The 25,916-nt window shown below is 38.1% G+C and overlaps 1 protein-coding gene across 5 annotated transcripts in view; it reads left to right on the top strand.

The window, feature by feature from the left end:
• LOC105465104 (ubiquitin specific peptidase 34) overlaps positions 1 to 25,916 on the top strand; it is a 286,477-nt gene that overhangs the window by 88,856 nt on the left and 171,705 nt on the right. For all 5 annotated transcript variants that reach the window (XM_024787781.2, XM_071076772.1, XM_071076771.1 and 2 more), the window contains exons 6-10: positions 137 to 204; positions 2,842 to 3,034; positions 4,766 to 4,827; positions 13,037 to 13,118; positions 13,203 to 13,295. In XM_024787781.2, the coding sequence (XP_024643549.2) occupies positions 137 to 204; positions 2,842 to 3,034; positions 4,766 to 4,827; positions 13,037 to 13,118; positions 13,203 to 13,295 (498 nt within the window). The remainder of the gene's footprint in view (positions 1 to 136; positions 205 to 2,841; positions 3,035 to 4,765; positions 4,828 to 13,036; positions 13,119 to 13,202; positions 13,296 to 25,916) is intronic.

The following is a 25,916-nucleotide window of genomic DNA, read 5'->3' as shown; positions in this document are numbered from 1 at the left end:
CTCAGCCTCCCAAAGTGCTGGGATTACAGGCGTGAGCCACTGTGCCTGGCCAGTGCTCTTGTTTTTCATTAGTGAAAGACATATGTATTTCACATATTTGTTAGGCATTAATGTTGTTTTTATGTTTCTTATATAGATTAGAATATGGCTACATATTCCTGCTGTCATGCAGCACATTATACCTTTTAGGACCTATGTTATTAGGTAAGTTTATAAAGTCTCTTTCCCCTGATTATCAATGTAATATATTTAAACAATTTAATACAGAATTATATTGTTTGAAAGTCCCCTATAGTCATATCCTCTAGAGAAAATTTCAAGTAACAGTTTGGAATATAGTGTTTTTTATGCACATATATGGGTTTATATTTAATGTTTACTTTTTAGCAAATTATGTTGGACTTGTTTTTACATGAGTATGTAAAAAGAATTAAAGAAATTAATAATGGTTATTCCACTGTATTTAGTCAGTCAACAAATACACAGTAAGTGTCTGTTACATTCTAGGCACTGAGGATATAGCAGAGAAGAAAACAAATTGCAAAAATCTCTGCTCTTGTGCAGTCTGTTTACAAAAGAAGTAGTTGATAATACTACATCAGAAAGTGATAAGTATGATAAGATAAATAGCAAATGTGGATTGAGAGTTCTAGAGGGTGGGTTACAGTTTAAATATGGGGACAGGGAAGGTCTCATCGAACGGGAGGTGACATTTGAATTTTATAAGTCTCAACCTAAAAAGGAAGCCTAAGAAGATGGAGAAAGGGTTGTACTGATTAGAATTAAAGTATGAGCTGTCAGGATTCTGCATATTTTATTGATAACATTTATGGGAGTATTGTACTTTTTTTCTCATTTGCAAAGGTTTGAGTGTCTCCCTTTTTCACAGTACTACTCAACTTTTGGGAGACAATATCAGGCAAAGAATCAGATAGTGATGAATGCTATGAAAGTAAGTTAGTGTGATACAGAGGGAGTATGGGGCCTTTCTGAAAGGTGATATCTTAAGGACATGAGTCAGCTATTCAAGTGATTATCAGAAAGATGTATTGTAGAAGGAACATGTGAGTATAGGCTTTGAAGTTAGCATAACTTCAAAGTTATGAAGAAGAAACTAGAAGCAGATTGGTGTGGAGAATAATGTGTAAGGGGATATAATTATGAGGGTGGAGGGATAAGCAGGGGCAGGTGATTCAGGACCTTGTAGGCCACTGTAAGGAGTATGGATTTAATTTTTTCAATGGGAATCTATTGAAGGGTTTTTAGCAGATGTTTCAGGATTTTTTAAAAGTTTTCTTTGGCTTTTTAGTGGATCATAAATATAGGGTGGCTGGAATAGAAGCTAGAGGGAGACCAATTGAAAGGTTTATGTATTAGTCCTGGAAGGAAAATGATGATTACTTGTAGTAGGATTGTTAATGATGATTTTGAAAACTGGATGAATGTAAGTGAAAATAAAATCAATAAGACTGGTCATTATAGGGTATAAAGAAAAGGGTAGTATTCTACATGTGGATGACATTCAGCACCCCCCCCCCCTCAATTTTTTATTTGTAGTGTGGATATCATTACTGAGATGTGAAAATCTAGGAGAACTTAAATGTCCCACAGGCCTCTCAAAGTCTTCTTGTCTTTAAGTGTTACTGGCAAATTGGGAATATGAACTTGTAGTTCAGAATAGTTTCATTAATTTAAGAGTTGTGAGTGTAAAGATGGTATTTAAAAACCACAGGAGTCACCTGAGGAGAGCATACAGGGAAAGAATAGAAGTGAGTCTGAGATAGAACTCTGTATCAGTTGGTTTTGCTGTGTAAGGAAACATCTCTCAAAATTTAGTGGCTTAAAACAATAGCCACCCAGGCATGGTGGCTCATGCCTGTAATCCCAGCCCTTTGGGAGGCCGAGGCGGGAGGATCACCTGAGCCCAGGAGTTCGAGACCAGCCTGGGCAACATAGCGAGACTCCATCTCTGCGCAGGGGAAAAAAATTAACTGGTGGTGGTGGTGGCACGCTCCTATAGTCCCAGCTACCAGAGAGGCTGAGGTAGGAGGATCACTTGAGCCCAGGAGGTCGAGGCTGCAGTGAGCTCTGATTGAGCAGTTGTACTCCAGCGTGAGTGACAAAGCAAGACTTTGTTTCATAAAAAAAGAAAATATAAAACAACAGCCATTTATTATTTCTCACAGTTCTCTGGTTAGCTGGGCAGTTTTGTTGATCTGTATTGACTTGGCTGAAACTGGATGGTCTAGGTTAGCCTTGTTCCCACATTGTGTGATTGCCATGCTGATTGGTCTTGTGGGGTGAGGGGGAATCTCATATATGTCTTGCAGTTGGCTTCATGTCAGTTGGAGCATCAGATACTTCTCTTTCATCCAGCAGGCTAACCTTGGTCCCTTGTTTTGGTGGCGATTAGAGTTCCCAGCAAGAGAAGGCAAGCTCAAAGGCTTTTCTAGCTTCCCCTTATGTCATGTCTATTAATATTTCACTGGCCAAAGCAGGTCATATGGCAAGGCCCAGATTTAAGGGTGTAGAAACAGATTACACCTTTTGATGAGAGGAATAGCTAAGTCACATTGCAAAGTCTTGTACATATAATGATGGGAGGAATTTGTGGCCATTTTGTAATCCATTACAGGCCTTCAGGAACACTAATGTTGAAAGGTTGGACAGCACAGAAGGAATCTGCCAAAGAGATTAGGCAGGGCCTGAGAGGAAAACCAGAGGTTTGTGGGTTTTGGACACAAAAAAACGTTAATGCTTACAATGTACATTTTAAGTTATTGAGTGGTCTTTTAAAATGCTTTGAGTTTTTATGTATTTTCTATTTCTGAATCATTTCAGGTATTTATGCAAGCTCTCTGATCAGGAGTTACGACAGAGTGCAGCTCGTAACATGGCTGACTTAATGTGGAGCACAGTGAAAGAACCATTGGATACAACATTATGCTTTGATAAAGAAAGCCTAGATCTTGCATTTAAGTACTTTATGTCACCTACTTTGACTATGAGGTTGGCTGGATTGAGTCAGATAACAGTAAGCTGTGTTTGCTTTATTTTTGGTCATTGTTTATTTGCTTTCTGGTCTATCATAATACTACTACCCACTATTTATGGAGCCCTTCATACTAGGCATTGTGCTAAGTATTTTACATGGATTACTTTGTATGGCCTTCACAAATAATTTCTGTGTTTCTCTTATTTTAAAGATGAAAAAGTCTGAAACTTAGATTTATATGGATTTATACTGTGGGTCCATTTGATTTCCAGGTCCAACTCTTTCATCATTTTGTTTTTGTCTTTTTAAACTATTCAGGTTTTTATGTTTATAGATGTTTTGTGAAAGAGGAATAATTGGAGGGCTTTATAAGCAGTTAATTAATTTTCCAGGCAGAAACCATAGATTATTGGGCCGTAGGCCAAATTTTACTAAATGTTTGTTTTGAATAGTCTTAAATACTGTTTTTAAGTAGGACAAAATAACATAAAAATCTGTATTCTTGGCTTCTCTTGGTGAGGGGGTTGGAAGAAGGCCTGGTATCCTTAGGTCTGTATTCTTGCATAACGACAGTCTGTTAGAACTAAGTAATTAACTTTATCCTTCAGAATGAACATGCTTTCTCCGGTTTGTTACAGTCCCCATTTGCTTTACTCCTTTACATTTCTGGGTTTTTTTTTTTTTTTTTTCTTTCCTTGGAGATGGAGTCCCATTCCAGTGGCATGATCTCGGCTCACTGCAACCTCCACCTCTCGGGTTTAAGTGATTCTCTTGCCTCAGCCTCCTGAGTAGCTGGGACTACAGGTGTGAGCCACAACGCTTGGCTAATTTTTTGTATTTTTAGTAGAGATGGGGTTTCACTGTGTTGGCCAGGCTGGTCTGGAATTCCTGACCTCAGGTGATCCAACCGCCTCGTCCTCCCAAAGTGTTGTGATTATAGGCATGAGCCACCCCACCCGGCCACATTACTGTTTTGTTTGTTTGTTTGTTTGTGTTTTTGTTTTGTTTTGGTAGTGTAGTCACACTGAAAATCTGAAGTAGCTAGCGTTTACTTGTGTACCGGGCTTCATAAGATACTTGTTGACATTGTCCCAGATAAATTAAATCTTGAGTGGATTTATCTAGGAAGCCTTTCCTGAAAGTTTGTCTGTAATGACATTACTTGCTCTCTTGCATTAGATTGTTGTGTTTTTTTACTTACTCAGCTTTGTTTTCTCTAGTGCGCTTAGTGTAATAAAGAATACTATTTGCGGAATGAATTTAATTTTTTTTTTCCCTTTTTTTGAGATGGACTCTTACTCTGTCGCCCAGGCTGGAGTGCAGCGGCGCAATCTTGGCTCAGTGCAACCTCTGCCTCCTGGGTTCAAGTGATTCTTGTGCCTCAGCCTCCTGAGTAGCTGGTATTATAGGCGCGTGCCACCATACCCAGCTAATTTTGTATTTTTAATAGAAATGGAGATTTACTATGTTGGCAAGGCTGGTCTCGGAACTCCTGACCTCAGGTGATCCACCTGCCTCGGCCTCCTAAAGTGCTGGGATTACAGGTGTGAGCCCCTGCACCTGGCCCTTACTTAGTATTTTTAATATAACAGAAGTAGTTTTACTAATTGAGAAGCGTATGTCTCTGATTATGTCTTAGATTTTGTAATGTTAATCTAGTTATCGTGATCTACATATGTCAATCAGTTTACCATGTTTCTTAGTACTTGCTGACATATGCAAGAATAATTTTGGAAATAAAAACCCTTAATTTCTTTTCTTTAATCATAGAATCAACTCCATACCTTCAATGATGTGTGCAATAATGAATCATTAGTATCAGACACAGAAACGTAAGTAGGAGCATTAATTTATATATAAGTATACCATTTTAATGTACAGTTGTTTATATGGTAAATTCTAATTTTAGATTTAAAATTTTTACTAGAAATTCTTTGCCCCATGACAACTTGTGCAGTCTTCATCAAGCTTTCAGAACATTATGCTGTCTGTAACGTAACTCCCTCTCCCTCTTTTTTTTGAGACAGGGTCTTGCTCTGTTGCCCAGGGTGGAGTACAGTGGTGGGACCATGGCTCACTACGGCCTCAACTTCCCAGGGTCAGGCGATCCTCCCACCTTAGCCTCCTGGGTAGCTGGGACTACAGGCACATGCCAGCATGCTGGCTAATTTTTGTAGAGTCAGAGTTTTGCCATGTTGCTCAATCTGGTCTTGCAGACTCAAGCCATCCACTTGCCTCAGCCTCCCAAAGTGCTCAGTCTGGTCTTGTAGACTCAAGCCATTCACTTGCCTCAGCCTCCCAAAGTGTTGGGATTACAGGTGTGAGCCACTGCGTCTGGCCACATTTCTCTCTTTTAAAAGCATATACCAACATATAGTACTATTTATCACGGTATGAAAGCATACTGTTTATACTAGAGAATTTAATCTTGAAGAATATGGTACTGATAGTTTTCAGAAAGTACACTGTCTTAGTCCAGGCTGCTGCAACAAAGTACCACAGATTGGATGACTTATAAACAACAGAAATTTATTTCCCATAGTTCTGGAGGCTGGAAGTCCAAGATCAGGTTGTTGCCAGCATCATCAAGTTCTGGTGGGGCCTTCTTCTGGACTGTAGACTGCCATTTTCTTTTTTTATTTTTGCATGGTGGAAAGAAGCAGAGAGGTCTCTGGAGTCCCTTTTATTAGGCCACTAATCTCATTCATGAAGGTTCCACCCTCATGACCTAATTATCTCCCAAAGGCCCCATTTCCAATAACATCACATTGGGAGTTAAAAAAGTAGTTTTTATAGCTTAGACTTCTTGGGTTCTGAGAAATATATATATTCCATTTAATTGTTCGTCTAGTAGAGAAATCAGTTTTTAAAATCTAAACAGTAGGGTAGAATATCTTCTGGAACAGAGTTGTATTGCTTTGTTAGAAAATTCGTAATTATACGTGTGAGTCATTCTTTAGTGTAACTTGATCTTACTACTGCTCTAAGGTGCTAATCTCAGTTGAACTTAGGTCTTGAATTTGGAAACCAGAGACTGTCTCTTGACTCTTTTTTCCCTTTAGACTAAAGAGTTCTTATTCTCCCAGTTGTTCTTTATATGGTATGGTTTTTGAATTTATCACTATATGAGTCATTCATCTCTGGCAATATTCTTTGTCAGTAGTCCCCTTAAAATGTGTTGCCCAGAATTTTTCATTGCTTTATACATTCTGGATCATATTAGAAGTGTTATTTCACACTGTCAAGACATTATGTAGACCATATCCAATGTATTTATAAAGCTACGGCTCTGCGCCAGGCACAGTGGCTCACACCTGTATCCCAGCACTTTGGGAGGCTGAGGTGGGCAGATCACTTGAGGCCAGGAGTTTCAAGACCAGCCTGGCCAACGTGGCGAAATTCCATCTCTACTATAAATAACAAAAATTAGGTGTGGTGGCGCATGCCTATGATTCCAGCTATTTGGGTAGCTGAGGCACAAGAATCATTTAAACCCGGAGACAGAGATTGCAGTGAGCCGACATAGTGCCATTTTCACTTCAACCTGGGTGACAGAGCAAGATTCTGTCTCGGAAAAAAACCAAAACAAACAAAAGAAACCTACAGCTCTGGATTTTCCTTTTCATCCTCTATGTCTCCTCACCCTTCTACCTCTGCAAGACCGCTTAAAGAGAACCTTATATAATTGCTAATGTGATACTCATACTCCTCTCATCCCCTGTGAAAAGGATTAAAAATTTGGAATGTTCACTGCAGTAATAACACATTCAAGCTAGGTGTTGTGTGAAAACAGTGAATAGGGGAATAAGAAGGAATTCCAGTAACAAATGCAAGGAATATACATCCTAAAGACATGTTTAAGAGAATAGAGAGGAGAGTAAAAGTATCGAGGACTGGTGGTAAAGAGTTCAAAATGGGAAGGGAGAGTGTGTATACAGTGTGAGAAAACTGGAGTAAAGAGAAAAAGTATGTGGTAAATACTGTGGCGGCTGTGAACTGGGTGTTTTTAAGCAGTTTTATTAACATATACATATAAAATTCACTTGTTTTATATATACAAGTCAGTGCAGTGAATTTTACAATAGTAAAGTTTTAGAGTTGCGCAACTGTCACCACAGTCCAATTCTAGAACATTTCCATCACTTAAAAAAGATGTCTTTTGCCCATTTGTAGCCAGTACCTATTATTTCCAGCCTCACTAATCTACTTTCTATCTCTGTAGATTTACCCATTTTGGGATATTTCATTTAAAAAGAATCAAATGATAGTGATCTTTTTCATCTGGCTTCTTTTCACTTAGTATACTCTTGTTTGAGGTTCATTGAGATTGTAGTTTGTCTCTGTACTTTATTCCTTTTTATTGCTTAATAGTATTACACTGTATGGATATACCACACTTGATCAATTGCCAGTTGATGGATATTTGGTTTGTTTCTACATTTTTTTTTTTTTTTTTTTTTGAGACCGGAGTCTCCCTCTGACCCCCAGGCTGGAGTGCAGTGGCACGATCTCGTCTCACTGCAAGCTCCGCCTCCCGGGTTCACGCCATTCTCCCGCCTCAGCCTCCAGAGTAGCCGGGACTACAGGCGCCCGCCACCACGCCCGGCTAATTTGTTTTTGTATTTTTTGTAGAGACGGGGGTTTCACCGTGTTAGCCAGGATGGTCTCGATCTCCTGACCTCGTGATCCGCCTGCCTTGGCTTCCCAAAGTGCTGGGATTACAGGTGTGAGCCACCGCGCCCGGCTACATTTTTTGTTTGTTTGTTTGAGAGGGTCTCGCTCTGACCCCCAGGCTGGAGTGCAGTGGCGTGATCTCGGCTCACTGCAAGCTCTACTTGCCGGGTTCACGCCATTCTTCCGCCTCAGCCTCCCGAGTAGCCGGGACTACAGGTGCCCGCCACCACACCTGGCTAATCTTTCGTAGTTTTAGTAGAGATGGGGTTTGACGGTGTTAGCCAGGATGAACTCGATCTCCTGACCTCATGATCCGCCCGCTTGGCCTCCCAAAGTACTGGAATTACAGGCGTGAGCCACCGCGCCCAGCGTGTTTCTACTTTTTGATTAGTATAAATAATGCCATTATAAACATTTATGTAAAGTCCTTTTGTGATCGTATGTTTTCATTTTTTGTAGTAGATACTTAGGATTAGAATTGTTGCTTATATGATTAGTTTACCTTTAACTTTTATAGGAGCTATCAAACTGTTTTCCAGTATACCTGCATTATTTTACATGCCCACTAGCATTGTAGGAGGTTTCCAGTTTCTCCGCATTCTTGCCAGCAGTTATTATTATCTAGATTTATTATTGCCATTTGGGGATATAAAGTAGCATTTCATCATGGTTTTAATTTGCATTTCCCTAATTGTTGACATAGAACATCTTTTTATGTGATTATTTACCATAAGGTTTCTTCGTTCACAACATTGCCCAGTTTTTAATTGGATTCTTGGTTTTGTTTTATGGCTTAATGTGGTCTGTACTACAGACTGTTCGGTGTGTGCTTAAGAAGACTGTACATTCTGCTGTTGTCGAATGGGGTGTTCTATAGATGTCTGTTAGGTCAAATTGGTTTGTAGCATTGTTGTCTGTCTCCTATATTCTTGTTGCATTTTCTGCCTCATTCTCTCTATTATTGAAAGTAGGAGATCGAGTGCAGTGGCTCATGCCTGTAATCCCAGCACTTTGGGAGGCCAAGACTGGTGGATCACCTGAAGTCGGGAGTTCAAGACTAGCCTGGGCAACATGGCGAAACCCCGTCTCTACTAAAAATACAAAAATTAGCTGGGCCTGGTGGTGTGGTGGTGCGCGCCTGTAGTCCAGCTACTTGGGAGGCTGAGGCAGGAGAATCACTTGAACCTGAGAGGTGGAGGTTGCAGTGAGCCGAGGTCACACCACTGTACTCCGGCCTGGGCAACAGAGCAAGAGTCTGTCCAAAAAAAAAAGAAAAAAAAAAAAAGGATACTGAAGTCTCCAAATACATTTGATCCTGAGTGTTTGCAGATTTAGTCGTCTCTGTATGAGCTCTGAAGCAAGATGACAGAGTGCCACCTTGTTTGACTTTAGTTAGGAATGTGCATGTTGGAAAATTCTAATCTTTCACTGCTATGTGTATGTCTGTGAGTGCCTATGAAAATGCCACAAATACTGATTTTGGAGATACAAATAAATTGCAGCAAATGGATGAATTCACAAATATAGAAACCATGGAAGAGAAGAAAAAATATTTTTCTTTCTTCACAAATATGGAATATGGAGATGGAGGTGCTGAGGGGCAGTGTGGTGGAGTATAAGAAGTCCTGGCGCCACTTGGATGGGGTTTGAATCCCAACCCTAGCACTTGTTTAGACATAGGAGATGGCCTCAGGCAAGGCATTTAAACGCTTCTGAACCTCATTTTCTCTCTTTCTTTTTTTTTTTTTTTTTCCTGAGATGGAGTCTTGCTCTGTTTGTTGCCCAGGCTGGAGTGCAACGGCACGATCTCAGCTCACTGCAGCCTCTGCCTCCTGACTTCAAGCTATTGTGCTGCCTCAGTCTCCTGAGTAACTGGGATTACAGGCACCTGCCACCACACCCGGCTAATTTTTGTATTTTTGGTTAGAGACAGGGTTTCGCCGTGTTGGTCAGGCTGGTCTTAAGCTCCTGGCCTCGAGCGGTCCACCTGCCTTGGCCTCCCAAAGTGCTGAGATTACAGGTGTGAGCCGGCCACGCTGTTTTCTCTTTTATAAAATAGAGAAAATAGAATCAACCAGTATGAGAGGTTTTTCACATTAAAAATCTGTGTATGATATCTATATTATGTACATATTTCCTGTAGGACCAAGGGTTCAGCATTAGGTAATTCAGTGTTTGCAGTGACTCTGTAGAATATAACTAATGCGAGTAACAAGAATTAGCTGTATTGCTGAATTGTCTGTTTCTCCTTTTAATTCTGTCATCAGTTTTTGCTTCATGTATTTCAGGAATTCTTTTGTTAGGTCCATATGTATTCCTGATAACTTGATCCTTTTTTTCATTTTAAATGTCCTTCTTTGTCTCTTTCAGACATTTTTTTGGCTTAGTCTATTTTATTTGATATTGGTGTAACCCCTGAACCTTTCTTAAGCTTATTTTTGGCATGATTTATCTTTTTCCATTCTTTTATTTTCAGTCTGCTTGTTTTGAACCTAAAGTATGTCTTAGGGGTAGCATATGGTTGGATCTTTAAAAAAAATATATAATCGTATAATCTCTGTCTTGATGACAGTTCTTAATTCCCTAATAATTTTGTATAGCTTGTTTTACATCTGTCATTTTGCTGTTGGTTTTCTGTGTATCTCATATCTTGTTTCTCTGTTTCTCCTTCACTGTCTATTTTTATAGTGTATACGTAGATTCTAGTGTGCCATTTTAATTCCATTGATTTAAAAAATACCTCAATTTTCTTAGTGTTTTTATGGGTTAAATATGCATTTAATTTCTTGACATACTGATTTAACTCTAATAAAATAAGATAAAAAACATTGCTCCTATGTAGCTCTGTTACTGTTTGGGATAAGAAGTTAGCTATTAATCTTATTCTGGTTCCCTTGTATATGCTTAGTTGTTTTTTTCTCACTGCTTTGAATCATTTGACTACAGTATGTGTAGATGTGGATTTCTTTGTGTTTATCCTCCTGGGGTTTGTTCTACTTCTTCCTTGGATGTGTAGATGAATGTGTTTCATCAACTTTGGGAAGTTTGAGGTATTCAGATACTTTTTCTGGCACCTCTTCCCACTTTCTTTGACCCCCATTGCATGTATGTTTTCAGACCTCCGAATAGTGGTTGTTAATGATACTGTCCAATTTTATAGTTGCATCGTTATTATGAAAGTCCCTGGTCTCCCATTTAAATTTTTGAGACAGTGTCTTGCTCTGTTGCCCAAGCTGGAGTGTAGCAGCACAATTATGCCTTACTACAGCTCTGACCTGGGCTCAAATGATCTTCCCACCTCAACTCCTTAGTAGCTGAGACCACAGGCATGAGCCACCATGCCTGGCTGATTTTATTTTATTTTTTGTAGAAACAGGCTTTTATTATGTTACCCAGCCTGGCCTGGAACTCCTAGGCTCAAGCAGTCCGCCCCCGCCCCGACCTCAGTCTCCCAAAGTGCTAGGATTACAGGTGTGAACCACAGCACCAGCCTGGGTCTTCTAGTGTTCTTTAATAGACTTAATAGTGGGATTTTTTTAAAAATTAATTTTGTTTCTCGAACTATTATGTAAATCAGAGAGTTGAATCTTATGGATCATAACTTCAGTAGGGCTACTCAGAAATAGGTAAAATGTACCTAGTTTTATTTTTAATGTTTTACCCTTTGAGGCCCGTGTGTCTAATTCCTAGTGGTTTTTTTTAAATAAATAAAAATTGTTAGCATAAAATTCTGTTATAGAATGTAAATTCTTTGTTGGCTATGTAATAAGATAGTAAATTACTTAATCCTTCTAGTTTATCTGTATATAATATAGCTGAAAAAATTGGGGACCTTTTATTGTACAATTTATTTTGAAGCTTATTTTCTTCCACCCATTTTATAATGTAGTCGTATGGTACTTAATGACAGGGATACTTTCTGAGAAATGCATCATGAGGTGATTTCGTTGTGCAAAGTTATACAAACCTAGGTGGTATAACCTGTTGCTCCTAGGCTTCAAGCCTGTACAGCATGTTACTGTCCTTAATTCTGTGGGCATTTGTAATGCTCTGTAAGTATTTGTGTACCTAAACATATCTAACTGTAGAAAAAATAATGTAAAAAATCCGCAAAAAAAATAAAATAGGGTATTGCCTGTATAGGACGCTTACCAGGAATGGAGTTTGCAGGACTGGAAGTTGCTCTGGGTGAGTTGGTGAGTGAGCGCTGAGCGGCTGTGAAGGCCTAGGATGTGACTTTACACTACTGTAGACTTTGTAAGCACTGTACACTTAGGCTACACAAATTATTTAAAAGTTTTTTTCTTCACTATTAAATTAACCTTAGCTTACTCTTTTTATTTAATTTTATAAACTTAAAAAATTTTTAACGTTTTGACTCTTATAATAACATTTAAAATACAAACACGTTATATGGCTATACAGAAGTGTTTTTTCTTTATATCCTTATTCTTTATATCCTAAGAAGAAAAAAAGAAGCTATTTTCTTTTTTTTGTTTTACTTTTTAATAATACACTTGGAGCTGTCATCTCCCGTGCTGACAATGCCTTTCTTTTTTTAAAAACTAGAAAGAGTATCCTTTAAAGATAAAACGTATAGTAAATACATAAACTGGCAACAGTCATTTATTAAGTTTTATATACTGTATGTACATGCTGTACTTTTGTATTACTGGCAGTGCAGTAGATTTGTTTACATCAGCATCACCACAAACGTGTGAGTAATGCATTGCTCTATGACATGGTGGCCACAGTGACATTAGGTGATAGGAATTGTTCACGTCAGTTTTAAACTTATGGGACCACTGTTGTATATTTGGTCCATCCTTTGGTCTGTCATTGACCAAATCATTATTATGCAGTACATGACTGTCGGTTACTTTACTTTTCATCTATTAGTAGAATCTTCAATAGTATCAGCAAGGAGACTTACAGTTTGGCTTGGGGGTAATTCTTTTGTTGTTCATCCTTTTGGTAATCTGCTTTCCTGATATTATGTCATTATAAAGGGCATACTGGGAAACCTTTCCTGAGTGCTTCAGTACATACTATGGAAATTAAAAAGTGGGAAGGCAAAGACCTCGAGTAGGATAATACATCACTAATTCAGTGTTACACCTGTGTACCTGGTGTTACTCGTTAGTGTTTCAGTTATTTGTTGCTTGTTTATAAACTCAAGGAATTCGAATTTATAAATTCAGTATCATACTTCATTCTGGTTATGCTTTGTAGTATTCTGTAAAACTGATTGTATCTAATTCTTTGTAATTCCTATGGGAACAAATTTAGGTTTTTAATTGAGTCTACCTTTTAGACATGATTAAAGATGACAATATTTTTTTAATGTACTATTTTTTATTACTTTAGGTCCATTGCAAAAGAACTTGCAGACTGGCTTATTAGCAACAATGTGGTGGAGCATATATTTGGACCAAATTTACACATTGAGGTTTGTGGATAATTACATGACTTCTCTGTTCTGTTGATAGAGAAGAATATTTTAAAAAATTGATATTACGTTTTTCTTTTCCAGATTATCAAACAATGCCAAGTGATTTTGAATTTTTTGGCAGCAGAAGGGCGACTAAGTACTCAACATATTGACTGCATTTGGGCTGCAGCACAGGTAATACTAACAGCTCACGTTTATTGAGTGCTTTGCTTATCATATGTTGTAAGTGCTTCTCTATGAGGTGAATTCTGTTACCCTGTTTTATAGCTAAGGAGACCAAGACATGGACAAGCTGGGAGTGAAATCTGGCTTCCGAGTCCGTGTCTTACTATGTTACTGGTAGAATGGAAGGAAATCAGAGTCAGTCAGTTGGAGCTTCTTCATGAAACCATCCTGGTTTAATAAAGAGACATTTTCCTGTTATTCTCATTTATACAGTCTACCCTTCTATCTTGAATTATTTTGATATGTTGCTTGTCTATTATACTTTTTTTTTATTTTTTAAAATAGGCATATGTCCACATGATTCAAAATTCCGAAAGTAAATATAAAAGATATATTACATGTTTTTCCTTTTTGCCCCGTCTCTCAGGCATTATAGTTCTTATCCTCTCAGGTATATCAGAGTTTTTTTTGTATAAATAGTGAACTATATACATTTTTCTTTTTCTTTCTTTTTCACAAATGTAGCATACCAACCAGACTTGGCTTTGGTTTTTTTTTTTTCTTTTTTTTCTTTGTTCTGGAGATTACTCATCAGTATATGAAGTGCTTTTCATCTTCTTGGAAGACTGTATAGTGTTTAATTAAATGTATGCACCATAATTAATTTAACCAGTTCCCATTTATGGGCAGTATTTTTTCCCCAGCCCTTTTTTTTTTTTTTTTTTTTTTTTTTTTTTGAGATGGAGTCTTGCTTTGTCGCCCAGGCTGGAGTGCCATGGCGCAATCTTGGCTTACTGCAACCTCCGCCTCCCCAGTTCAAGTGATTCTCCTGCCTCAGCCTCCTGAGTAGCTGGGAAACTACAGGTATGTGCCACCATGCCCAGCTAATTTTTGTATTTTTAGTGGACATGGGGTTTCACCATGTTGGTCAGGCTGGTCTCAGGCTCCTGACCTCATGATCCACCCGCTTTGGCCTCCCAATGTGCTGGGATTACAGGCATGAGCCACCACTCCTGGCCCCCCGAGTCTTTTCTGTTACAAACAATGCTGTAATAAGTAACTTCTAACATGTTTATTTCATCCTTGTGTAAAACTTTTGTGTAGCTATGATAAATTCCTACTTACAAGTAGAATTAGAATTACTAGGTTAAAGTATACGTGTGGTTTGCTTGTGGTAGATACTGGTATTGCAGTTTCACTTTCCCCTTAATTTCATCAGCACATTAAATTTCATGATCTTTGCCAACCTGATGGGTGAGAAGTGATATCATTGGTATTTTAAATTTGTGTTTCTTTTATTATGAGTGAGTTTGTAAATCTTGTGTTTAAGAGCCATTTTGTTGCTTTTTCTGGAATTGTTCATATTTTTTTGCCATTTATCAATTGTTTTTTTATTTTTTAATTTGTAGGAGCTCTTTATGTGTCGCTGAAATTGATCTTTTGTTTGTGATTACAACTTATGACTGTATCCTGGTTTGATGCCTTTTGCTTTGCTTAAGGTGGCTTTTACTGTTCAGTTTCATATTTGTGGTTGTAGTTATTAATGGTCTGTGGATTTTGTATCTTGGTCTGAAATGCCTTCTCCATTGACAACATTATAAAAGAATTCTCCTTTAGTTTCTTCCTGTATATTTTCTATTGCAATTATATATCTTAATCTTTGATCCAGCTGGGATTTATGTTGGCTTAAAGTGTTGTGTACGTGTCCAACTTTCCTCCCTTTTTTGTTGTAGAATTTTTCCAATTCTATTTGTTTACCAACTCTTCTTTCTGACTTGAGATGCCAATTTTGTCTTGACTGGGTCATTTTTTGAACTTTCTAGACTGACCTATTTGTATGTATAATTATGATCTGTACCAGGGATTGGTAAATTTATAGTCTGTGGGCCAACTATGTTTTTGGAAATTTTTGCTACACAGACATGCCAATTCTTCTTCTTCTTTTTTTTTTTTCCCCTGAGATGGAGTCTTGCTGTGTCGCCCAGGCTGGAGTTCTGTGGCATGATCTTGGCTCACCGCAACGTCCGCCTCTCAGGTTCAAGGAATTCTCCTGCCTCAGCCTCCCAAGTAGCTGGGATTACAGGCACACACCACTGCCCAGCTAATTTTTGTATTTTTAGTAGAGACGAGGTTTCACCATGTTGGCCAGGATGGTCTCAATCTCTTAACCTCATAATCCTTCTGCCTTGGCCTCCCAAAGTACTGGCATTGCAGGCGTGAGCCAGTGCGCCTGGCCTGATGTGCCCGTTTTTTTACGTATTGTCCATGGTGGCTTCCACAGCACAATAGCAGAGTTTAGTAATCATAACAGAGACCCTGTCACCCATAATGCTAAAATATTTACTTTCTGGTCCTTTAAGAACATGTTCGTTGAGTTTATACTATTTTTTTTTCTTTATTTTTACTTGTATCTTTGTAATATTTTAAAATGCCTGAGACGACTAGTCCCTCCTCATTATTGTCATAACTTTTCTGTCTTATTTATTTATTCATGTGAATTTTAGTATTGACGTAAAATGTTTTCATTGTGTTAATGATGATTAATTTGAGAACCTAAGTTCTGTCTTCCTGTCCAAAGTATGATACTCCTTTTCTTTTTTCTTTTGCATTATTCACAGTCTCAAAGTTATTTGTATATAGATTTTTATTTCGTGCTCTGCTTAATCTTAGGAATTTGTTTTTTTATTGCTATTATAAATTGATTTCTTCAACTATATTTAAATTTTTCCATTATGTTGTTATTTCTTTTATTTAGTGATGGAGATATAGAGTTATATATAATTAAAATATTTTTCATTACTAATGATTGTTTGCCTTGAGCCTTCACTGAATTCTTAGCTTTTTCGCGGTAGGTTTTCTTTTATTTTTTTATTTTTTAATTTTTTAAATTTTTTTAATTTTTTTTTTTGAGACGGAGTCTTGCTCTGTCGCCCAGGCTGGAGTGCAGTGGCCGGATCTCAGCTCACTGCAAGCTCCGCCTCCCGGGTTCAGGCCATTCTCCTGCCTCAGCCTCCCGAGTAGCTGGGACTACAGGCGCCAGCCACCTTGCCCGGCTACTTTTTTTGTATTTTTTTTAGTAGAGACGGGGTTTCACCATGTTAGCCAGGATGGTCTTGATCTCCCGACCTCATGATCCGCCCGTCTCGGCCTCCCAAAGTGCTGGGATTACAGGCTTGAGCCACCGCGCCCGGCCCGCGGTAGGTTTTCAATGTATTTTCTTTGGCTTCCCGTGTCTAACATTGTGTGCTTGTTTGAGATGGAGTCTCCAGCTCTCACCTAGGCTGGAGCGCAGTGGTGTAATTAGCTCATTGCAGCCTTGAACTTCTGGGCTGAAGTGAACTTTTCAAGTAGCTGAAACTACAGACACGAGCCACCACCTGGCTAATTTTGTGTGTGTGTGTGTGTGTGTGTGTGTGTGTGTGTGTGTGCATTTCTAAACTTATTTTATTATTGCTTTGTAAGACATTGTTGCATACTGCTAGCTTGTGAAGTTATAACTATACTTGAGTTATAGTCTGGCCACTGCAATGGCTGTTTCTATATTAAGTTTCATAATTTGAATCTTATTCCTTCTTGCCCTTTCAGGAACTGTTACTAGGAGGGATTATTTCTTCCTCTATTACATATTCATATCTCTTGTCTGTACTGGATTTTTTATGTTGTGGGTCTCTTCATATGCCTTTGCTGTTTGTTCTGTTGCCAAGGCTAGAGTACAGTGGTGCAGTCTTGACTTGCTGCAGCTTCTGCCTCCTGAGCTGAAATTACTGTCCCACCTCAGCCTCCTGAGTAGCTGGGACTACAGATGCACACCACTGTGCCTGGCTAATTTTTGTGTTTTTTGCAGAGACGAGACTTCGCCTTGTTGCCCAGACTGGTCTCTAACTCCTGAGCTCAAGCGATTCTCCCACCTTGTGCTCCCAAAGTGCAGGGATTGTAGGTGTGAGCCACCACACCTGGCCACATTCATATTTCTACAAGACAACTAGATATATGTTGTATATACTTTGGAGTTTCATAAAATACTTTTCTAATAGTGCTGTCTCTCAAATGGAACTCTTGTCTGGCAACTTCTCGGGGAATAGTATTGGAGGCGTAACTACTTGTACTTTTCTCGTTTGTCTCATCAAGCTTTCATTTCAGGTTGTAGGACTCTAAATGAGAGAATGTGCAGCAGTACCAGTATCTATATTTACTTGCAATTACTTTATATAGTTTCCTCCCCCAGGGAAGATCTCTGGTGGATGGGTTACCTATATGTTGGCTGCTCGTGTTTTTCTGACTGATGGATGGCTGACAGAATCATTCTTTATGGAGAACTTCATTTAAGTCCCGTCTCCATCTCTGTTTCTTCATTCTGTCCATCATATCTGTTACTCTGAGCCCAGAATCTTTCTCAGTTATATTGGGAAGATTGTCTCACCTACCTCCTCAATAGCTTTCTTACAGCTTACTCTGAGCTACAACTTTCTTTACCTATTACATTTTAAAAAGGTATTCTCATGCTGGGCATGGTGGCTCACGCCTGCAATCCCAGCACTTTAGGAGGCCAACATGGGCAGATCATGAGGTCAGCAGTTCAAGACCAGCCTGACCAACATGATGAAACCCCATCTCTACTAAAACTACAAAAATTAGCCAGGCATGGAGATGCATGCCTGTAATCCCAGCTACTCAGGAGACTGAGGCAGGAGAATTGCTTGAACCCGGGAGGCAGAGGTTACAGTGAGCCAAGATCACGCCATCATACCCCAGCCTGGGCAACAAAGTGAGACTGTGTCTCAAGCAGACAAACAAATAAATAAATAAAAAGATATTCCCAGTCATTTTAATCTTTCAGAAATTTGTAAGTTTCGTGTCTGATGGGAACTTTAATTTTTTTTGAGCCTCCCGAGCTCAAACAATACTTGTACCTCAGCCTCCCGAGTAACTGGGATTACAGATGTGCACCACCACATCAGCTAATTTTTGTGTTTTTAATAGAGACAGGGTTTCATCATGTCAACCAGACTGTTCTCAAACTCCTGACTTCAAGTGATCTACCTGCCTCCACCTCCCTAAGTGCTGGGATAATAGGCATGAGCCACCGCACCTGGCCTTGGTCGAAGGCTTTTAATATATATGTTCTTTTTCTTGTATTTTCCTTTTATTTTATATTGTGGTAAAATATGCATAACATAAAATTTACCATTTTCACCATTTGTAAGTGTACAAGTCAGTGGGATTAAAAATATTCATAATGTTATGTAACTATCACCACTTTCTGTATGCAAAAACATTTTCATCACCAGTAACAAGTTGGTACCTATAAAACAACAACTCTTAATTTCCTTCCTTTCAGCCCCTGGTTTCTTCTATTTTACATTGGTTTTTTGGAGACAGCGTCTTGCTGTATCACTCGTGCTGGATGCAGCAGCGCAATTACAGCTCACTGCTGCAGCCTCAAAACTCTTGGGCTCAAGTGACCCTCCAGCCTCAGGCTCCAGAGTAGCTGGGACTAAAGCATGCCTACCTAATTTTTGTATTTTATGTAGAGATGGGGTCTTGTTGTATTGCTCAGGCTGGTCTCCAGTGTTTGGGCTCAAGCCATTCACCTGCCTTGGTCTCCCAAAGTGCAGGGATTATAGGTGTGAGCCACCACGCTCAGCTGTTTTACATTCTGTTGTCTTCTGTCTCCATGAGTTTGCTTATTCTAGGTACCTCATATAAGTGGAATCAGAATATTTGTCTTCCTCTGTGTGGCTTACTTTACTAACATAATGTTTCCAAAGTCAGTCTATGTCATAGCATACATTACAACTTCATTCCTTTTATGACTAATATTCCACTATATGTATATACAGCATTTTATTCATCCCTCAGTGGACATTTGGGTTGTTTCCACCTTTTGGGTATTATGAGCAATGCTGCTGTGAACATGGGTTTACAAATATGTGTTCAGTTTCCTGCTTTCAGTTATTTTGTATATATAGTCATGCATTGTATAAGCATGTTTCAGTCAACAGAGCACATACATATACAACTGTGGTCCCATAAGATTATAATGGAGCTTATTATAATTCCTGTCACCTGGTGACATTGTGATAGCTATCCTAGTATAGTGCAACAAATTACTTTTTCTGTGTTTACATACACAAAAACTTACCATTGAGTTACAGTTGCCTACAGTATTCAGTACAGTAACATGCTGTACAGGAGCAATAAACTGTAGCATGTAGCCTAAGTGTGTAGTAGACTTTACCATCTTTTGTGTAAGTATACTTTTATGTTCACAAGAGGGCATTTCTCAGAATGTATCCCTATCCTTAAGCCATACAGAACCGTATACCTAGGAGTAGCATGTCTGGATCACATGGTAATTCTGTGTTTAACTTTTTGAGAAGCCACCAAATTGTTTTGCACAGCAGCTGCACCATTTTACATTCTCACCAGTGACACCAGAGGGTTCTGGTTTCTCCACATCCTTGCCAATACTTGTTACTTCCCTTTTGAAAAAAAAATTCAGATATCCTAGTAGGTGTGAATTTGTATCTCATTGTTTTTTATTTGCATTTTCCTGATGATTGATCATATTGATCATGCTTTCCTGTGCTCGTTGGCTATTTGCATATTTGCTTTGGAAAAATGTCTGTTCATGACTTTTGCCCATTTTTGATTGGGTTTTGTTTGGTTTTCTTTTGAGTTTTACAAAAAATATTCTGGATATTAGTATTTTAAATCAGGTATATAATTTGCATATAATTTATCTGTTTTTCTTTTTAAATTGAGATATAGGCAAATATTGGAATACTATATAAATATAAAAATTATGTATTCAGGGTGTACAACTTGATGTTTTAATGTGCATAGTTGAAATAATCACTACAATGAAGCTAATTCACATGTATTACCTCACATAGTTACCATTTTCTTTCATGTATGCGATACAGTATTGTTAACTATAGTCACATTGCTGTATGTGAGATCTCCAGAATTTACTCATTTTGGAGAACTTAAATTTTATACCCTTTTACCGATGTCAACTTATTTCTCTGTCCTTCTGTATTCTCTGCTGCTTTGACTACTTTAAATTGATCATGTGAGACTGTGCAGTATTTCTCTCTGTCTGCTTTATTTCACCTAGCATAGTGTTTTCTAGGGTCAGTCATGTTGTCAAAAATGGAAGGATTTCCTCCTCTTTAAAAGCTGAATAATATCCCTGTGTGTGTATGTATATGTACACCACATTTTGTTTTTTCATCTTTGGAAAGATAATTTAGTTTTTTTCCGTATCTTAGCTCTTGGGAATAATGCTGCAGTGAATGTGAGAGTGAAGATATCTCTGAGATAGTGATTTCATTTCCTTTGGATATATATCCAAAGTGGGATTGTGGATCATAACATAAGATAGTTCTGTTTAATTTTTTGAGGAACATCCATATTGCTTTCAAAAATGACCGTACCAGTTTTCATTCCCACCAACAGTGTATAAGGATTCCCATTTCTCCACGTTCTTGCTAACAATTATCTTTTGTCCTTTTGATAATAGCTGTTACAACGTAGGTGTGAGATAATATCTCATGCTTTTGATTTGCGTTTCTCTCATGATTAGTAATATTGAGCAGCTTTTATACCTGTTGGCTATTTGTATGTCTTTTTTTGGAGAAATGTCTATTCTCTTTGCGCTACATAGGGTTATTTTTTTATTTTTTATTTTTATTTTTATTTTTTTGCTATTAAGTTGTATGAGTTTCTTAAATATTCTGAATATTAACCCCTAATCAAATACATGGTTTGTAAATATTTTCTTTCATTCTGTAGGTTGCCTTTTCACTCTGATTGTTTCCTTTGCTGTGCAGAAGCTTGTTGGTTTTGATAAAATCTCAATTGTATATTTTGGCTTATGTTGCCTATGCTAATAGTTCCTGTCAAAAAAATTATTTCCTAGACCATTGTCAAGAAGCTTTTTACCTATGTCACCTTCTAGTAGTTTTACAATTTCAGGTCTTAAATGTACTTTGAAGTTTTTAATTCATTTTGAGTTCATTTTTGTATGTGGTATAAGATAAGGATCCAATTTCATTCTGTATGTGGATATCAGGTTTTTCCATCACCTTTTGTTGAAGGGACTGTCCTTTCCCTATCACATGTTCTTGGCATCCTTCTGGAAGATCAGTTGATTGTAGATGCATGGATTTATTTCTGGGGTTTTTATTCGTTCTGTGGGTTCATATGTCTATTTTTATGCCAGTACCATATATAATATATATTTTTAATGTACAGGGTCTTGCTCTGTTGTCCAGGTTGGAGTGCAGTGGTTCAGTCATAGCTCATTACAGGCTCAACTTCCTGCACTGAGGTGATCTTCCTGCCTCAGCTTCTCAAAATAGCTAGGACTACAAGAGCATGCCACCATGCCCAGCTAATTTTTAATTTTTGTAAGTTGTTTTGTAGAGACTGGGTCTTGCTCTGTTGACCAGGCAGGTCTCAAACTTCTGGCCTCAAGCAATCCTCCTGCCTCAGCCTCCCAGAATGTTGAGATTACATGTGTGAGCCACTGCACCTGGCTCATATTGTTTTGATTACTGTAGTCATGTAGTGTATTTTGGAATTAAAAAGTGTGATACCTCCAGCTGTATTCTTACTCAAGATTGTTTTTTGCTATTTGGGGCCTTTTGTGGTTCTGTATGAATTTCAGGATTTTTTTTTCTATTTTTGTAAGGGATGCCTTTGAGGCCGGGTGTGGTAGCGACCGCCTATTCATCCCAGCACTTTGGGCAGGCCAAGGAGGGTGGATAGCTTGAGCTCAGAAGTTCACGTCTAGCCTGGGCAGCATGCTGAAACCCTGTCTCTACTAAAAATACTAAAAACCAGTTGGACATGGTGGTACGTCCCTGTAGTCCCAGCTACTCGGGAGGCTGAGGTGGAAGATTGCTTGGGCCCAGGACATTGAGGCTGCAGTGAGCCAAGATGGTGCCACTGTACTCCAGCCTGGCTGACAAAGTGAGACCCTGTCTTGAAACAAAAGACTGCCATTGAGATTTTAATAGGGATTGTGTCGACTCTATAGATCACTTTGGGTAGTATGGACTTTTAATGGTATTTTTCTTTCAGTGCTTGAATGTTGGAATGTCTTTTTATTTATCTGTGTCTTCCTTAATTTTCTTCAGTGTTTTATAATTTTCAATGTACAACTCTTTTACTTATTTGGCTAAGTTTATTTCTAAATATTATAAAATGCTTTTGTTGCTGTGGTAAATGGGACTGTTTTCTTAATTGCCTTTTCAGATAGCCTGTTTGTGCTTAGAAATGCCTCTGGTTTTTGTATGTTAATTTGGATCCAGCAACCCTACTGTATTCACTATTAGTTCTAACAGTTTTTTATTGTTGTGGAGTCGTAAAGTTTTTCTACATATATATGATCATTTGTAAAAAGATAATTTTTCTTCCTGTTTTCTTTGTGGAGTCCTTTTATTCCTTAAGTCCTCTCTTGGAATTTCAGTATTAAATTGAATAGGAGTGGTGATACTGGGGGTCCTTGCCTGTCCCAGATCTTAGAGGAAAAGCTTTCAGTTTTTCCCTGTTGATTATGCTATTATTTATGTGCTTTATATATGAAAGAAAAGCTGGTAGGCATGCTGGCTAACACCTGTTATCCCAGCATTTTGGGAATCCGAGGCAGGTGGATCACGAGGTCAGGAGTTCGGGACCAGCCTGGCCAACATAGTGAAACCACATGTCTACTAAAAATACAAAAATTAGCCGGGTGTGGTGGTGGGCACCTGTAGTCCCAGCTACTTCGGAGGCTACTTGGGAGGAGAATTGCTTCAGCCTGGGAGGCAGAGGTTGCAGTGAGCCAAGATCGCACCATTGCACTTTAGGCTGTGTGACAGAGTGAGACTCTGGCCCCAAAAAAAACAAAAAAAAAACGAAAACAAAACTGTAGGCTTTTCATATATGGCCTCCCTTATGTTGAGGTAAGTTCCTTCTATGCCTATTCTTTTGAGCGTTTTTATTATGAATGGATGTTGAATTTTGTCAGATGCTTCTTTATTTTTTGCCGTGTGATCTATGGTTTATTTTCATTCTTTTAGTGTCCTTTGATACACAAAAGTTTTTAATTTTGATGAAGTCTAATGTATCTTTGTTGTTATTGTTGACTATTTTTGGTGTCATACCCATGAAATAATTTTAAAATCCAACGTCATGAAGATTACAATCCTTACCTTTTTCTTCTAAGGGTTTTTTAAAAGATTTTTCTTTTAAGTTTAAGTATTTGATGTGCTTTGAGTTGTTATATATGGTGTAAGGTAAAGATTAAACTTTATTCTTTTTACATGTAAATAATCAGTTTTCCTAACACCATTTGTTGAAAAAACTGTCCTTTCCCCCATTAAATGGTCTTGGCAACCTTGGTTGAAAGTTAGTTGACCTTTTTCATGTGAATGTTTATTTTTGGGATCTTCATTCTACTCCATTGGCCTACATGTGTGTCCTTACGTCAGTACCATACTGTTTAATTACTACTGTAGCTTTTTGTTATTTCTTTTTTTCCTTTTTGCAGGTTTCAAAGTCATCTTTTTCAGACTGTTGGCTATTTAGAGTCCCTTACAATTCTGTATGAATTTGAGGACCAGTTTTTCCAGTTTTGTAAAAAAGAATAGGTATTGCATTGACTCTGTGGATCACTTTGGAGGCAATATTAATATCTTAACAATATAAGTCTTCCTATCCATTAACATGAATATCTTTCTCTTTAGGTTTTTAATTTATTTTAGCAGTGTTTTGTAGTCTTCAGTATACAAAACTTTACCTTCTTTGGTTAGATTTGTTCCTAAGTATTCTTTTAGATGCTATTGAAAATTCTGTTACTTTCTTAATTTTCTTTTCAGATTGTTCATTAGTGTATAGAAATATAGCTGATTTTTGCATTTTGACCTTGTTCCTTGCAACTTTGTGAATTTGCTTCTCAGGTTAGTAGTAGTTCTGTGGATTCTTTAGGATTTTCTATATATATGATTATGTCATTGGCAGTCAGAGATAGTTTTACATCTTCCTTTCTCATTTGAATGACTTTCATTCTTTTGTCTAATAGCTCTGGCTAGAAGTTCAGTACAGTGTTAAGTAGCGGTGGTAAATATGGGCATCCTTGTCTTGTTCTGATCTTAGGGGGAAATATGTCATTCATCATTGAGTATGATATTGCCTGTGGGTTTTTGTAAGTACCCCTTGTCATGTTGAGGATTTTTTTTCCTTCTAGTTTTCTGAGAGTTTTTATCATGAAAGGAGTCTTACAGGTTGTCTAATTTTCTGGTGTACAATTAGTTATAATATCTCATAATTTTTTTAGAACTGTAAGTTTAGTATGAATGCCCTCATTTTCGTTGCAGCTTTTAGTTCTTTGTTTTTTTTTTCCCCCATAATCTAACTAAAGGGTTGTCGTTGATAAAGTCCTTTAACAAACCCTCCTTTGGTTTTATTTGTTTTCTCTATTAACTTACTTTTTTTCTTTTTTGATACGGAATAGCTGTCTGTCTTGCCCAGGCTGGAGTGCCGTGGTGTAATCTTGGTTCACTGCAGCCTCCGCCTCCCAGGTTCAAGTGATTCTCCTGTCTCAGCCTCCTCAGTAGCTGGGACTACAGTCATGTGCCACCACACCCACCAAATTTTTTGTATTTTTAGTAGACACAGGAGTTCGCCATTTTAGCCAGGCAGGTCTCAAACTCACAACCTCATGTGATCCACCTGCCTTGGCCTCCCAAAGTACTGGGATTACAGATGTGAGCCACTGTGCCTGGCCCATTCTTACTGTTTTTTAAAGAGAGAATTTCTTGCTCTGTTGCCCAAGCTGGAGTGCAGTGCTGTAATCTTAACCTCCTGGGCTCAGGTAGTCCTTCCGCCTTAGCCTCTCAAGGAGCTAGGACTACAGGCTTGTGCCATCACTCCTGGCTAATTTTAAAATACTTTTTGTAGAGAAAGGATTTCACTGTGTTGCTCAGGTTGGTCTTGAACTTCTGGTGTAAAACAGTCTTCCCTCCTTGGCCTCTCAAATTGAGAGTATTACAACAGGCATGAACTGCCTCTGACCAGCTTTCTCTACTATTTTCATATTCTTTATTTTATTTATCTCTGATCGTTGTCTTCCTTCTACTAGCTTTAGGTTTAATTATTTCTCTTGTAGTTCCTTCCCTAAGTTGTGAAGTTTGGTTGTTGAATTGAGATTTTTTTTTTTAATTCACATTTATATTTGTAAATATAAGTTTTCATGTATAAATTTTCTTCTGAACATTGTTCTTTCTGCATTCTATTTTTTGTTGTATTTTATCTGTAAATATTTTCTGATTTCCCTTGTGATTCCCTTTTTGATCCTTTGGCTGTTTGAATGTGTTAATTTCTACAAATCTGTGAGCTTTCCAGTTTTTCTTCTGATACTGATTTTTAGCTTCTTCCTGTTATGGGTAGAGAAACATTTTAGTATGATTATCTGTATTTTAATATCTGTTGAGACTTGTGGTCTAGCATCCAGTCTATCTTGGAACATGTCCCACACATTTGAGAAAAATGTGTTTGCTGCTGCTGTTGTATGAAGTGCTCTGTATATGCCTCCTAGGTCTATTTGGCTTATTGTGTTACTCAGATTCTCTATGTCCTTGT

This window comes from Macaca nemestrina, chromosome 13 (assembly GCF_043159975.1).
Source record: "Macaca nemestrina isolate mMacNem1 chromosome 13, mMacNem.hap1, whole genome shotgun sequence".
NCBI lineage: Eukaryota > Metazoa > Chordata > Mammalia > Primates > Cercopithecidae > Macaca > Macaca nemestrina.
Note: the sequence above shows the minus strand (reverse complement) of the source record. Positions and strands in the feature narration are given on the sequence as shown.